At 41.7% G+C, this 12,171-nt stretch overlaps 1 protein-coding gene and 1 non-coding gene across 2 annotated transcripts; both read right to left on the reverse strand.

Annotated features, from left to right (window-relative positions):
• Positions 1–44: 44 nt before the first annotated feature.
• rfc2 (replication factor C subunit 2) lies at positions 45–6,571 on the reverse strand. Its single transcript, XM_004086303.4, has 6 exons — positions 6,301–6,571; positions 5,296–5,401; positions 5,116–5,217; positions 2,507–2,765; positions 2,161–2,421; positions 45–311 (listed from the first exon to the last, which is right to left on the reverse strand). The coding sequence occupies exons 1-6, from the start codon at positions 6,527–6,529 to the stop codon at positions 201–203; spliced, it is 1,068 nt and encodes a 355-aa protein (XP_004086351.1). The 5' UTR covers positions 6,530–6,571; the 3' UTR covers positions 45–200.
• Positions 6,211–6,283, reverse strand: trnak-cuu. The gene has a single exon. It is a non-coding gene; the product is annotated as a tRNA-Lys (tRNA).
• Positions 6,572–12,171: the final 5,600 nt, after the last annotated feature.

A 12,171-nucleotide genomic window follows, 5' to 3' on the forward strand; every position in this document is an offset into this window, starting at 1 on the left:
GGTCGGGGGGGCGGCGGCGTTTGAACAAAGCAGCAAGTCAAAACTGAGGCAGCAGCGTTTATTGCAAAATATATAAAAAGTTCTATTTTTGATGCTGTGGCACAAACGGCCAGTGTGAGCTGCTGTCAGAGAGGCGATCAGAACCGATCAGTGGAGGGCCGCTCAGCTGCAAACGGGTCTGGGGGAGCGAGCACCGACCCTCAGCTGGCAGCAGGGGGCGCCGTCTTACTGCAGAGTCGTCCCAGCAGACCGGCCATTTGCAGCAAGGAGTTGACGCCTTCAGCCACCCGCATATTGGTGTATCCAATCTCCTGAAACAGAAGAGCGGAGAGTTGAACGGCCCAAACGCCGGAGGAGCCAGCTGGTGGTCAAACATGGACGCTCCTCACAGACCAACACGGAGCTGAGAGGAAGCTGGAGCTTTGCTCACAAACGCAGCTTCTGAGGAACTGAATGTGGTTCTACAAAAGGAGAAATGACAACTGAACCTCCCTCTGATGGAGCTGCACGCCGTTTCCACCCCTCACTGCTTCCTGCAGGACGGTTTGAAGCCGCCGCTCTCTCCAATAAATGACAGGTGGTGTAATGACTAATATGGTCTGAGAGTTATTTTTCCACATGGTGAGATGATGAACTCTTTAAACCATTTTAAACCAAATGCTCTAAAGCTTTGGTTTTCATTAATTATTTTTACTTCCTTATTAAAAACTAAGTAACATGCAAATAAACAGGACTGCTGTTAAGTCATTGCTTTAGACCAGGGCTCTGCAAACTGCATGCGGCTCTTTCCTCCCTGTGCTGCGGCTCTCCGTGGTTTTTGCAATATGACTATCAAGTTCTCAGACTGTCGTGGTGCCTTTAACACTGTGGGGAGGGGGCGTGTCTGCGGCTGTGAACGCCGACCAGAGTCTGTTATGGGATGGAAAGTTCTTCTAAAAAGACAGTGCATGTTGAATGAGAAGTGAATCAAAGCCTCATCATGCAGAATCTCTGCGGGTCGTCTGTCCACCAGCTGTTGTGTGTCAGCTGTCCAGTCTATGTGACTGTCGACCTGCGTCACTGCCGGCGTGTAACCGCAACAATGTTCTGACCCAGGACGGACAACGATGGAGAATTTGAGGAAATGGAAGTTCCTGAAGTAAACAGTACGTGTAACCCTTGTGCTATCCTAGACACTTTACCATTGGGAGATGGGTCATCTAGACCCACTAGACAGTGTTCTGAACCTTTTTTCTTCAGTGATTTGTGATCTTCACTGGTGTCCATGGATTACATGAAATCTTTCCACCTTTATCCACCTTTGTCATGGTAGGGAGAACACGTCAATGTAAGGGTGGGGTCATCTAAGATAGCACAAGGGGTTAATGGCACCTGGGCAGATTTGTTTGCTTTCAACGAATGTGCCGGTATAATAAATATGTAATGAGGAATTAGCAAACAACAAAGTCTCAAATGTGGTGAGACATTCCAGAAAATAACATGCAGCTTTTGCCCCAAAAACATCCTGATCCAGATGAGAAAAAAAGTTCTGTGTTGAAAAAAATCTATTGGAGAACCGCTGGTTAATTACCACATATTTGTTAGTTTTGTGGCCTCTCAGGAAATAGTTCTCATCTAAACCCATTAAATGACAGAGGATCCAAAAAAGAAACATCTGTTCCTGAACTATAAAAGCAGGAATATTCTACCATTCACTGGAAACAGCAGGTTTTCCAAAAGGTGTTTCAGCTCTATTTGCCGAGCCCTGCTTTAGCCCATCCAACCCAAAGTCCTCTGCACACATAGAGCTGGAGTCCTGGAGCCTGACATTCTCTGTCCACCAAACGTCTGCTTGCTTCTTTCCTGGGTTCATAGGAAGGTCACAGCTCTTACAGACGTGAAGATTCAGCCCCTCACTGTCCGTCTGCATGGGACTCAGTGAAGCTGCCCTTCAAACTCCACCTGATCCTCTCCTTCCTGGAAAAACCTGAACCTGCTCATCCATCCCCCACAAACCATTACTTTGATGAAATCGACTGGATGAGTGAGAATCTACTCAGACAAACAGCACGTCTGCTGAAAAAGCATTTGGCGTGTGGTAAAGTCGTGGTTTCAAACGTTCCCTCCTCCTCTGAATGCTGTCACCTTCTCTCTTCTTGAACGAGGAAACAAACGTCTCACCTTGATGAACTCCAGCTTCAGGTACTCTGCCATCTGGTAGGTCTTGCAGACCCTGAAGATGTTGCCTATGATGTCCTCTGGGGAGTAGCCCAGCCCCCACAAATGCTCCACCACCTTGTACGCCTCGTCAATGTTCCCGTCCACACAGTGTCCCAGCATGCTTTTCACCAGCAGAGGGTGAGGCTCGTCGCACACTTTGAAGACATTCTCGCTGTTGATGTAGCCGAAGCCGGAGTGGGTGGACTGCAGGTTGTTCAGCGCCTGGGAGTCAAAACGAATAAATAAACAAGGCAGGGTGAACACAGCCTCTTGAAACCACGCCTACTCTCCAGGCTCCGCCCCTCACCTGCCTCATGTCCCCCTGGGAGGTGAAGATGACGGCCTCCAGGCCGTCGTCCGACACCGAGAGGCGCTCTTTTTCGATCACCTCCTGCAGCCGGGACAGGATCTGCCCGTCGGTCAGCTTGGCGTAGCGCAGCACCGCGCAGCGAGACTGGATGGGCTCGATGATCTTATCTGAGGCGTTGCAGGCGAGCGCAAAGCGGGTGGTCTTGGAGTAGATCTCCATGATCCTCCTCAAGGCCTGCTGAGCTCCATCCGTCATGCTGGACAGATCATCAGAAAAAGACCATCTCTGTCTTCTTGTTTCTGCTACTGCAAATATCCCTCCAGAATGACCTCTGACCTCTACCAGTCTACATCCCTGCTACAGGTAAACGTGGATGTTGTACAAAAGGCATTGGTAAGATATGGAAGTGATTCTGTAGCATAAATAAAAAGAAAAGTCAAAACCAGAAATGCTTTTTAACTTTCAAAATGTAGCTGCATCATATGACTCAAAATTAAAAGGAAAAAGTGATATTTCAAAATGCTTTTTCATTTTATACTTAAAACTGCTGATTATGTGTCATAATTAAAACGAAAATGCAAAGAGGGGATTGCATTTGCATTTTAACATCTCCCCTGGGAAACTTGTCTCAATAATCATTTAGGAAAAGCATTTCCAGAGGGGAGGCGGGGCGATGACGTCACTGCTTTCTCCGTGTGTCCGACACACCAGGAGCAGACTGTGTTAGCGGCAGAGAAGCCGGCTCTGAGTTGGTTGTGAACTTCTGATGAGTTTCCACAGCTTCTCAGGACTACATAGCAGCATGTCCAGAACAAAATAAAGACTGATGTAATTCCCACATATTTACAAATTTATTTGGAGCTTCGCGCTGAATTTGCTGTTTGATGACAGCTGGAGCACCATCAACAGACAGCAGATTTCTCCATGCTAAATGTTGCTGGTTGGACCAAAAACACTCACTCAGCGCGAAGCTGCAGGAGACTATCTTCATAATGTGCTTTTATTACAGTTATGATTATATATAAGGGCCTGCTCTGCTCGATCATATGTTTGTAAATCCGTGCGGTCAGACAACGCTGAAGTTTGCTTGCGATTCACAGCTTCTGATTGGCGAGGGCACTAAAGGAACATTCTGCTGCATTTTTCACATTAAGATCACCTAAAACCGGGTCCTGTTCACAAACCGCTGGAACCGGACTGCTCAAACCTGGATTCCTGGATCTTAATGCGAAAAATGCAGTGGAATGTTCCTTTAGTGCCCTCGTGAATCAGGAGCTGTGAATCGTAACCCAACTTCAGCGGTCGGACACACGGAGAAAGCAGTGACGTCATCGCCCCGCCTCCCCTCTGGAAATGCTTTTCCTAAATGAATATTGAAACAAGTTTCCCAGGGTGGGTGTGAAAATGCAAATGCAATCCCCTCTTTGCATCTTCGTTTTAATTATGACACAGAATAAGCGGTTTTAAGTATAAATGGAAAAAGCATTTTGAAATATTGCTTTGTCATTTTAATTTTGAGTCATTTGATGTAGTTACATTTTGAAAAGGAAAAAGCATTTCTGTTAATCCATTTTAAAAGTCAAATTAGACATTTCTAAATGAATTATGCTACACATTTACCAGAGAACGTCTTGAAAATGAAATGTCAAATACCATTTTCATTTTAATTAAGTGACAGAATAAGCTGTGTTGAGGAAGGAAATGAAAAAGCATTTTGGTGGAACACTTTTTCATTTTATTTTTGAGTCAACAAAGCATTTCTGGTTTCGACTTTGCTTTTTCTTTATGCTACAGAATCGCTTCCATAGTAAGACAAGGTACCGTCATGACTTTAGGTTTTTGGATAACAAATGTGTTCCTGCGTGGAATAATGTACCGTGTAATGCATAATCTGTTCATTGTTTTTTTTTTTTAAAAAAAAGAGAAAAACTAGCTAATTGGGGGACTTCATTAAAAGACCATATAAGGGGGGGGGGGGGGGGGTGACGGCACAGCCGTTAGAAACGCAGATGAGGGGTGAGTGGCGAGGATTTTAACCTTCCAGCCCACAGGCCGCCAGTGACTGCACCACAGGTGGATTTGTTTGGACTGAGCCCCCCGACATGTTCGGGCGCCGAGCGCTTTGACTGCAAAAGGAAGAAACCCGCCACGTCCATGGAGGAAGCATCATGGGGGGTGGGGGGTGGGGATGGCCACAAGCCGCTCTTTGTGATCTCCACGCAGGAAGGTTTCCTGCGAGAGGCTGAGCCAGAGAGCTGGGATTTAACGTGGGTGACATCTAACCGTTCTTCTTTACTGGTGGACCAGAGCACAGCCATCGCTTTAGGGAGGGGTCTTTTTTATTTTTTGACTCTCCTCATCTTTTTTGGAAAACGTTCGGAGTTTCCGGAGGGGAATTGAACTCTCTTAGACTAAACTAAGACTGGACACTAAAATGCTCTTGAATAGACCTATTCTATGGTCATTATGTTCGTGTGTGTGTGTGGGGGGGGGGGGGTTAATGTCTGGAAATGTCAGTTATTGTGTTCATCTGAAAATTGATTGTCCACATTAAGAAATTCTTTTTTGTGTTTATTCTTTAGTAACTCTAGTGAACTGTTAGTTACCTGTCAGCTTCATCCAGGATGATGATTTTGTGTCGACCTTTGGGCAGCGTGACCTTCTGCTGAGCAAACATCTTAATTTTGTTCCTCACCACATCAATGCCTCTGCAGAAAACAAAGTCTGACGTTCAGCTCTATTCAGGCAGGAACCACACACACACACACACACACACACCTACACACCTGTCATTTGACGCATTAAGCTCCAGCACGGCATCTTTCATGGCAGACCCCAGCAGTGCTCGGGCCAAACACAGGATGCTGGTGGTCTTTCCGGTCCCTGGAGGTCCTGAAAAGATTTTTTTAAGAAAAGATAAATGAACAACAACAGAAAAAAACAGCTCAATCGCTTATTTTGTGATGCATTACGTGTCTGACAATGCTAGTAATTTATAAGTTGTTAACTGTGCCTGCTGGATAGGATCAGAATACTACACTTGTGTAAACATTCCTGCTCTCTTTTCTGCTCAATAGAATCATTGTCTTTGTGCTGATAAATGACTGAACCAAGCGCATGAAGACAGCACGTGTTGTCGGTTACATACATGTAAACACAATCCTCACATTAGTCACTGTCCTGTAATAAAAGCTGCATTTCTTTACTTTTCAAGTCCCGCTGAACTTGGAACGTCTATGGAAATGCTTTTCCAAAGGAGAAGTCTCTTTTGGTGAACGGGTGAGAGTCTGACATGCACATGAAAATGCAGAACACCAGGGGGCGCTGCTCTGGAAATTCATTTGAATTATGACACAAAAACACCATAACTTACAATGCAATTGATTTAAAGTTGCGTTCAAATTAGTTTAAAGCAAACCATGTTTTTGGAATGTCATTGATTAATATTGTACATTAAATTGTAAACTGCATTTTCAAAATGGTCAAATTGCATAATGAATTCAATTCATTAGCTAAAGCATTTTTAAAGGTTGTGATCAAATTACAAATTGAATATTCCATTGAGAGTTGCATAATAATACTTGAAATTGTGACTCAATACAGCTTCCATGGAGTTCACTGTGTCTAATCTTGTCCAGCCGGGTCCTACTCCCCGTAGTTCACTACTCCCCAGAGTTCACAATAAATAAAATAAAATGCCACGCCCAACGTGGGGCTCGAACCCACGACCCTGAGATTAAGAGTCTCATGCTCTACCGACTGAGCTAGCCGGGCTGAGCCCCCACACTGACCCGCTATGATAATGTTCGGGACATTCCCCTCCCTGGCGAACACCTCCAGTCGGCTGACGGTCTCCTCGTTTCCAACTATCTCGTTCAGCTTCAGCGGCCGGTACTTCTCCACCCAGGGCAGATCGTACGAATATCCTGAGCTCTTAGACGAAGACTCGCCGGTGTCCGACTTTTGTCCGCTTTCTCCTGCTTTCTGCCCATTTTCTGCCTGCGACATTTCTGCGTCCATGTTGTCCACTCCGCGCGCCAGCCCGCGAAACGCAGATTGACTCTCCGACAGCTGATTGGCTGAGCTTTGTCTTTCGACGCATATGATTCGACGAAAAAACACCGCGATATTTGGTGGTAACGGGATTGGAAATACGTCACATCGAAGCAAAACATCTCCCCATTAAACTATTTTTTTATTGAACATTTTTAGAATATAATACAAAAAACATTTATAACAATACAATATAAGCATACAACATCGATATTCTCTCACCATTTCATTTTCCCATCAAATATAACTCCAAGATACCTAAAATGACCCACTTGCTCCTGTAGTTCTCCACATAATTTTAAGTTTACAACAGTTTTCTGGTTCCCAGTAAAAACCATGCATTTTGTTTTAGCCACTGAAAACGTGAAGCCCCAATCAATATTTTAACTGTCCCCTCTTCCACAAGGCTCCATCATCTGCAAATAATGCCTTCCCAAATGTATATCCAATGGAATTATAGAAATCATTAATTATAATTTAAAACAGCACAGGGCTAATCACACGTCCTTCCAGGGTTCCATCATCTACAAAGTATATAGAAACACACTTCTGACTGACTTCTGACTTGAACATGCTTATCAAATAAAAATCCCTTTATCCAAAAATAAATAAGTCCAGTAAGTCCTAACCTAACAAGTTTGATCAATAAACCCTCCTTCCAATTCCAAATCATGTCATACGCCTTTTCTAGGTTAAAAAAAACACTGCAACCAAAGTTTCCTTATTTACTTGGGCTTTTCTGATGTCCGCTTATGGGCAGACTGCAGGGTTCATTGTCCCTCGACCTTTCCTAAAACCATTCTGATATTAAGACAATCGTTTTTTTACTTTCCAGGTAATAAGTCGGTCTCTCAGTTATCATTCTCTCCATTATTTTGTTGCCATGTGATGTGAGTGCTATTGTACGACGGAGTATTAGGGCCACCAAAAAAAAAAAAAAATAGAGCCACCAAAAAAAAAAAAAGTAAAATTACGAGATTTTATCTCGTAAATTTAGGAGATAAAAACTCGTAAATTTAGGAGATAAAAACTCGTAAATTTAGGAGAAAAAAAGTCGTAATTTTAGGAGATTACAGTGGAAGTTAGCACGCAGAGCAGCAGGTGAGCGCCGTGCAGCAGCAGATCAGACCGACTAAACTTTGTTGAACAGGTGAGCTGAATGTTTATTGATAACGTTCCAAATGTCTGGAAGGTCATTTGTTTGATTTACGATTCATTAAAGTTTTATTTATTGATGGTTGGTTTGCAGGATCTCTGCAGCCCGATGAAGCCGTCGTCGGTGTCCCTGCAGCTGTTCGCTTGAATCCTTTCTTCCTCCACCAAAGACAAGACTCTACGTCTGTGTGACGCTTCCGTCACACAAAAGGAAGAGCACTTTTTTGGCATTTTCAACGTTCCAAAGCTAATATAAAACACTATTTTCATTCCTCTTTATTGTTTTATGCTGAAACGGGACATTTCATCTGCAGAAGGGGGCGTTTGTAACACTGTTTACTTCCGCATTGGTGTTGGGATGACAGGTTCATGACGTAATGAGACAAATGAACTTCAGGATATGTGAATGAAAAGGAGAATAAAGGCTGCAGCGATTGTCTACACCCAAACGTGTCTCTGAGCTCCTTATTTTACATATTAAACTCCGCTTTACTGACACTGAACCCCGGAAAGACTGCTACACGGAAAATAATCTGATTTTGAGTCGCCAAAAGGTTCAGAATCTCTTTGTTTTAAACCTATAATAATCCGGAAATGAAGCTTCACAAAAGGCTCCACATACTTCATCTTCAAGCTAGGCTCCGAAAAACGGACAACTTCTGTGTTTTTTCCTTAATCTACGACTTTTTTCTCGTAAATTTATGAGATTTTAAGTCGTAAATTTATGAGATAAAAAGTCGTAAATTTACGAGTTTTTATCTCCTAAATTTACGAGATAAAATCTCGTAATTTTACTTTTTTTTTTTTTTTTGGTGGCTCTAATTTTTTTTTTTTTGGTGGCCCTAATACTCCGTCGTACTATTGCTCTGTAATTTTCTGGGCTGCTTATATTTTTTTCAGTAGTAATATAGGAATAAGCACAGCTTCTTTCTAATTACTCTGTATTTTACCTTCTCTCCAGACTTTGTTATGCATATCCAGTAACTTCAACTTCCTTTGCCTACCTAAACTCTTTAGCATAACATAACTTACGCCATCTCTACCTGGTGATGTAATTCTTGATTTATGTAGTGCTAGATCCAGTTCCAAGGACGTGAACGGAGCATCCATTCCTGTCATATAAGTGTTCCCATCAATATTATTGTAGTGTCGTTCCCTTGTTTTATCCCTCCTTTCTTATCCCTCCTTTCTCCTATATCCAGATAAATTCTCATTACTTTGACTTCTCACAAAGGTTTTAGCCAATATTTCAGCTTTAATCCCATAAGATATCGCCAAGTCATGACCTAACTTTAAGACTGGGTATTGTAGTTTCCTATTTATACCCTTCATTTATCCAATCATTCCCCAAACTGCACTAATCGGTGTAGTTTGACCAATTCTTTCATAAAAATCCCTCCAGTACTCTCGTTTCACCTTTTTAATAACTCTTCTCGTTTGCACACAAAGTCTCTTCTAGTTCAATAGGTTTTCATAGGTGTGAGTCCGTCTCAAGAGTTCCAAACCCTTTTTTCTGGTTTTAACTGCTGTCTTACAACCTTCAGTCCACCATGGAATATTTCTCCTTGTTATAGTTGCTTTACTCTTTGGAATTGTCAGTTCTGCTGCTGCAATTATCACAATTCCATTTCCTCAGCTTCTCCATGTTTTAGTGGTCCTCCTCACATATATCTGTAAATTCATCCCAAATTGCTTTATGAAACCTGCCTTTCCTTTCATTCCTTCCCTTTCCCCTCCAACCCTAGAGAAAACAGGATAATGGTCACTCCTCATTGAGCTGTTGTGTACATCCCACTCACAACATCCTGCCAAGACATGTGAGACAAAAGTGTGATCTAGTGCTGACATGTTCGCATATCTATTCTTGTTCTTCTCCCATCCTTGAGACACACATCCATCAAGTCCTCTAGTACCTCATCATTAGCATCTGTCGCCTTCCCTCCCCATAACATGATGTGCATTAAAATCCCCACATGAGTGGACATGCCCACTGTCCAAACGGGTAACTGATTTAAGATGATTAAGATCCATCTTTTTGCATGGATTATAGTAATTAACAACATAGAGTCTCCTCAGGCTAATATAAGTTTATGTGCCAATGAATTCCTCTTGTGTACCTATTTTAATTACCTCTAATTTAAATTTTTATTAGTGAAAGTGGCACAACCACCTCCTACTCCCTCTGTTCTATCACACCGGTTTCCTGTATATTGACAAATTTTAAAATCTAAATTAGGCCTGAACCACGTCCCTTGAATACAAATGATATCTGTTTTTTGTTCCAAGTCATCAATACATTTCTCTCCACACCTGGGACACATTTGCTTGCCTTTATAAACAGCAGCAGTCTGTCCAAATCTCTGGTAGGGAAAACATCTTATGGGTTTAGGAACACATTCCTCAACAGTGTACGACATGCATCCCAGGTAAACCCTGTATGCCAGGCTCCTTCCCATCAGTATACACCCAGAGTCCCTCCTCTCAGCATCACGAAAAACACTTCATCTCCTTGCTTTTCTAACTTCTATCCCTCATAAGTTAGCTTTGAGTTCTGTAATGGACATCTGCACTGGAATGCATGCAATACTATGACAGAGTTTTAGGGCCACAAAAAATAAGATATTGTCTTGTAAATCTAGGACTTTAAAACGGCGTAATTTAAAAAAAATCAACATTGTTTGTAAACTGGCCCTGAAATTCCGTTGTAGTTTTCGGTAATTGATAGAACTATTGAATTTGTCCTTAAATGTGATTACCAAGTAGAAAAACTCCCTGTAAAACTGTCATTCTTTTACATTCAAGTTCAGCTGATGTACTCGTGTACAACCAGAACTTCACTCCTCATAAAACTCTACTTTGGAACAATGGATATGTGCTTTACAATGGGAAGTCTCTTTGTTTGCAGCACTGTATGGATCAAGAGATTTGATCTTTGTTCCACCTTATGGACAATCAAGGTAATTTATTATCATTTGAAAGCTTCTTTTCTACGTATAATGTAAAATGCAAAAAAGCTGAATGTAACAAAATAACCAAGGCAATTCCCTCAACAATAAAACAACTTATTGAAAATACTAATCTTGATATCTTATATCTCTGTGTCATGGATCAAGACTTTACAGAAAAAGAAAAACCAAACAAGATACTACGTAAACGTTTAAACAGTCATCTCTATCCCGTGCAATCAAACAAAAATTCTATTCTCAATTTTCTGTTTTTATATACATCTTATGTCTTTAATGTTAGTGTCTTATCATGATTTTAGCCCCAGTGTTTCTTGTGGGGATCTTTTCCTCCAGGGTCGGTGGTTGTTGCTGCAGTTCTTGCCCTTGCTGGGGCAGCTGGGGTCTAACTTTGCAGCTTCACGGCTGTGAAGTGAACCCCAGTGTTGTCCCAGTCTGGGTGGGCGCCGTGGCGATGCTCCCATGGCCGGGCTGGCTCCTGGTATGAAAGGATTCCCAAATACTGTTTCCTCACAGCAGAGCCAAGCTATACTTGTTTGTTTGTTTGTTTGCTTATTTATTTATTTAAGCTACATAGTCATTATTCTTTGTACGTGGGGGCCATGGGTCATGTGTTTTAACGGAGGGGAGTGGGAAGGGTGAAGGGTGGGTTGGGTTTTTACTGTAATATTGTGTGTTTTCCGTTCTTAATGGTAAAGCGCTTCGAGCTGCACAAAATGCATGAGAAGCGCTATTTTATAAATAAAGTTTGATTTGATTTGATTCTCCAAAAATTTTCTGAAGCATAAATTAAAAAATGGAGAACCAATTATTTAAAAGTCCCAGTAACCTCAAAAACAAAAGAAATTCATCATGAAATTTTAAACAAGATAATATCCATCCAGTGAACTGCTAGAAAGAGATTCAATGCGGAATGTGACTATTGTACTTTCTGTGACTCAGGAACAGAAACTATCTTTTCTTTCATTGTTCACACTCCAAGACTTTCTGGAAACATCTATTGGACTGGCTCTGTCCAGCTACAAATCAACCTCACTTTGGACAACATCATCTTTGGGATCGACCTGAAGGACTCACACATGGACTAAGCCTTAAACAATCTGCTGTTAATCTCAAAATGTTTTATTCATACCTTCATATGGAAAAAAAATACGGCCTAATTTCATTTTATTTAATAACATTTGCAAGACAGTTATTTTAATGCTTTAAAATGTATTTATAACAAGTTTACTACTGGACATATTAAAAAAATGTAATTTATTCCAAGCCCTTTTTTTACAAATATGTGTGAGTGAGGTTTAATTTATTTATTCATGTCATCCTTTTTTCATGTTACTTCTTTTATTTATTTTTCCTCAGTTAGGTTTACTTGTTACAGAGTCATTGTTAATGAACACAGTCAGATTGCCTGTTTGATCAAATAAAGTAAAAGAAAAAAAAAGAACTATAACCAAAACTGGGACGTTCAGATCCGGAAGTTGTCATCATCCG

This window comes from Oryzias latipes, chromosome 7, assembly GCF_002234675.1.
Source record: "Oryzias latipes chromosome 7, ASM223467v1".
NCBI lineage: Eukaryota > Metazoa > Chordata > Actinopteri > Beloniformes > Adrianichthyidae > Oryzias > Oryzias latipes.

Bases quoted from the DNA above. Each gene is read 5' to 3' on its own strand.
- rfc2 (XM_004086303.4), bottom strand. From the start codon at position 6,529: ATGGACGCAGAAATGTCGCAGGCAGAAAATGGGCAGAAAGCAGGAGAA. The intron at 2,422-2,506 runs GTGAGGGGCGGA...TTTGACTCCCAG, and splicing joins CCCAGGGGGACATGAGGCAG to GCGCTGAACAACCTGCAGTC. The intron at 312-2,160 runs GTGAGACGTTTG...CTTCTGTTTCAG, and splicing joins TGAAGCTGGAGTTCATCAAG to GAGATTGGATACACCAATAT.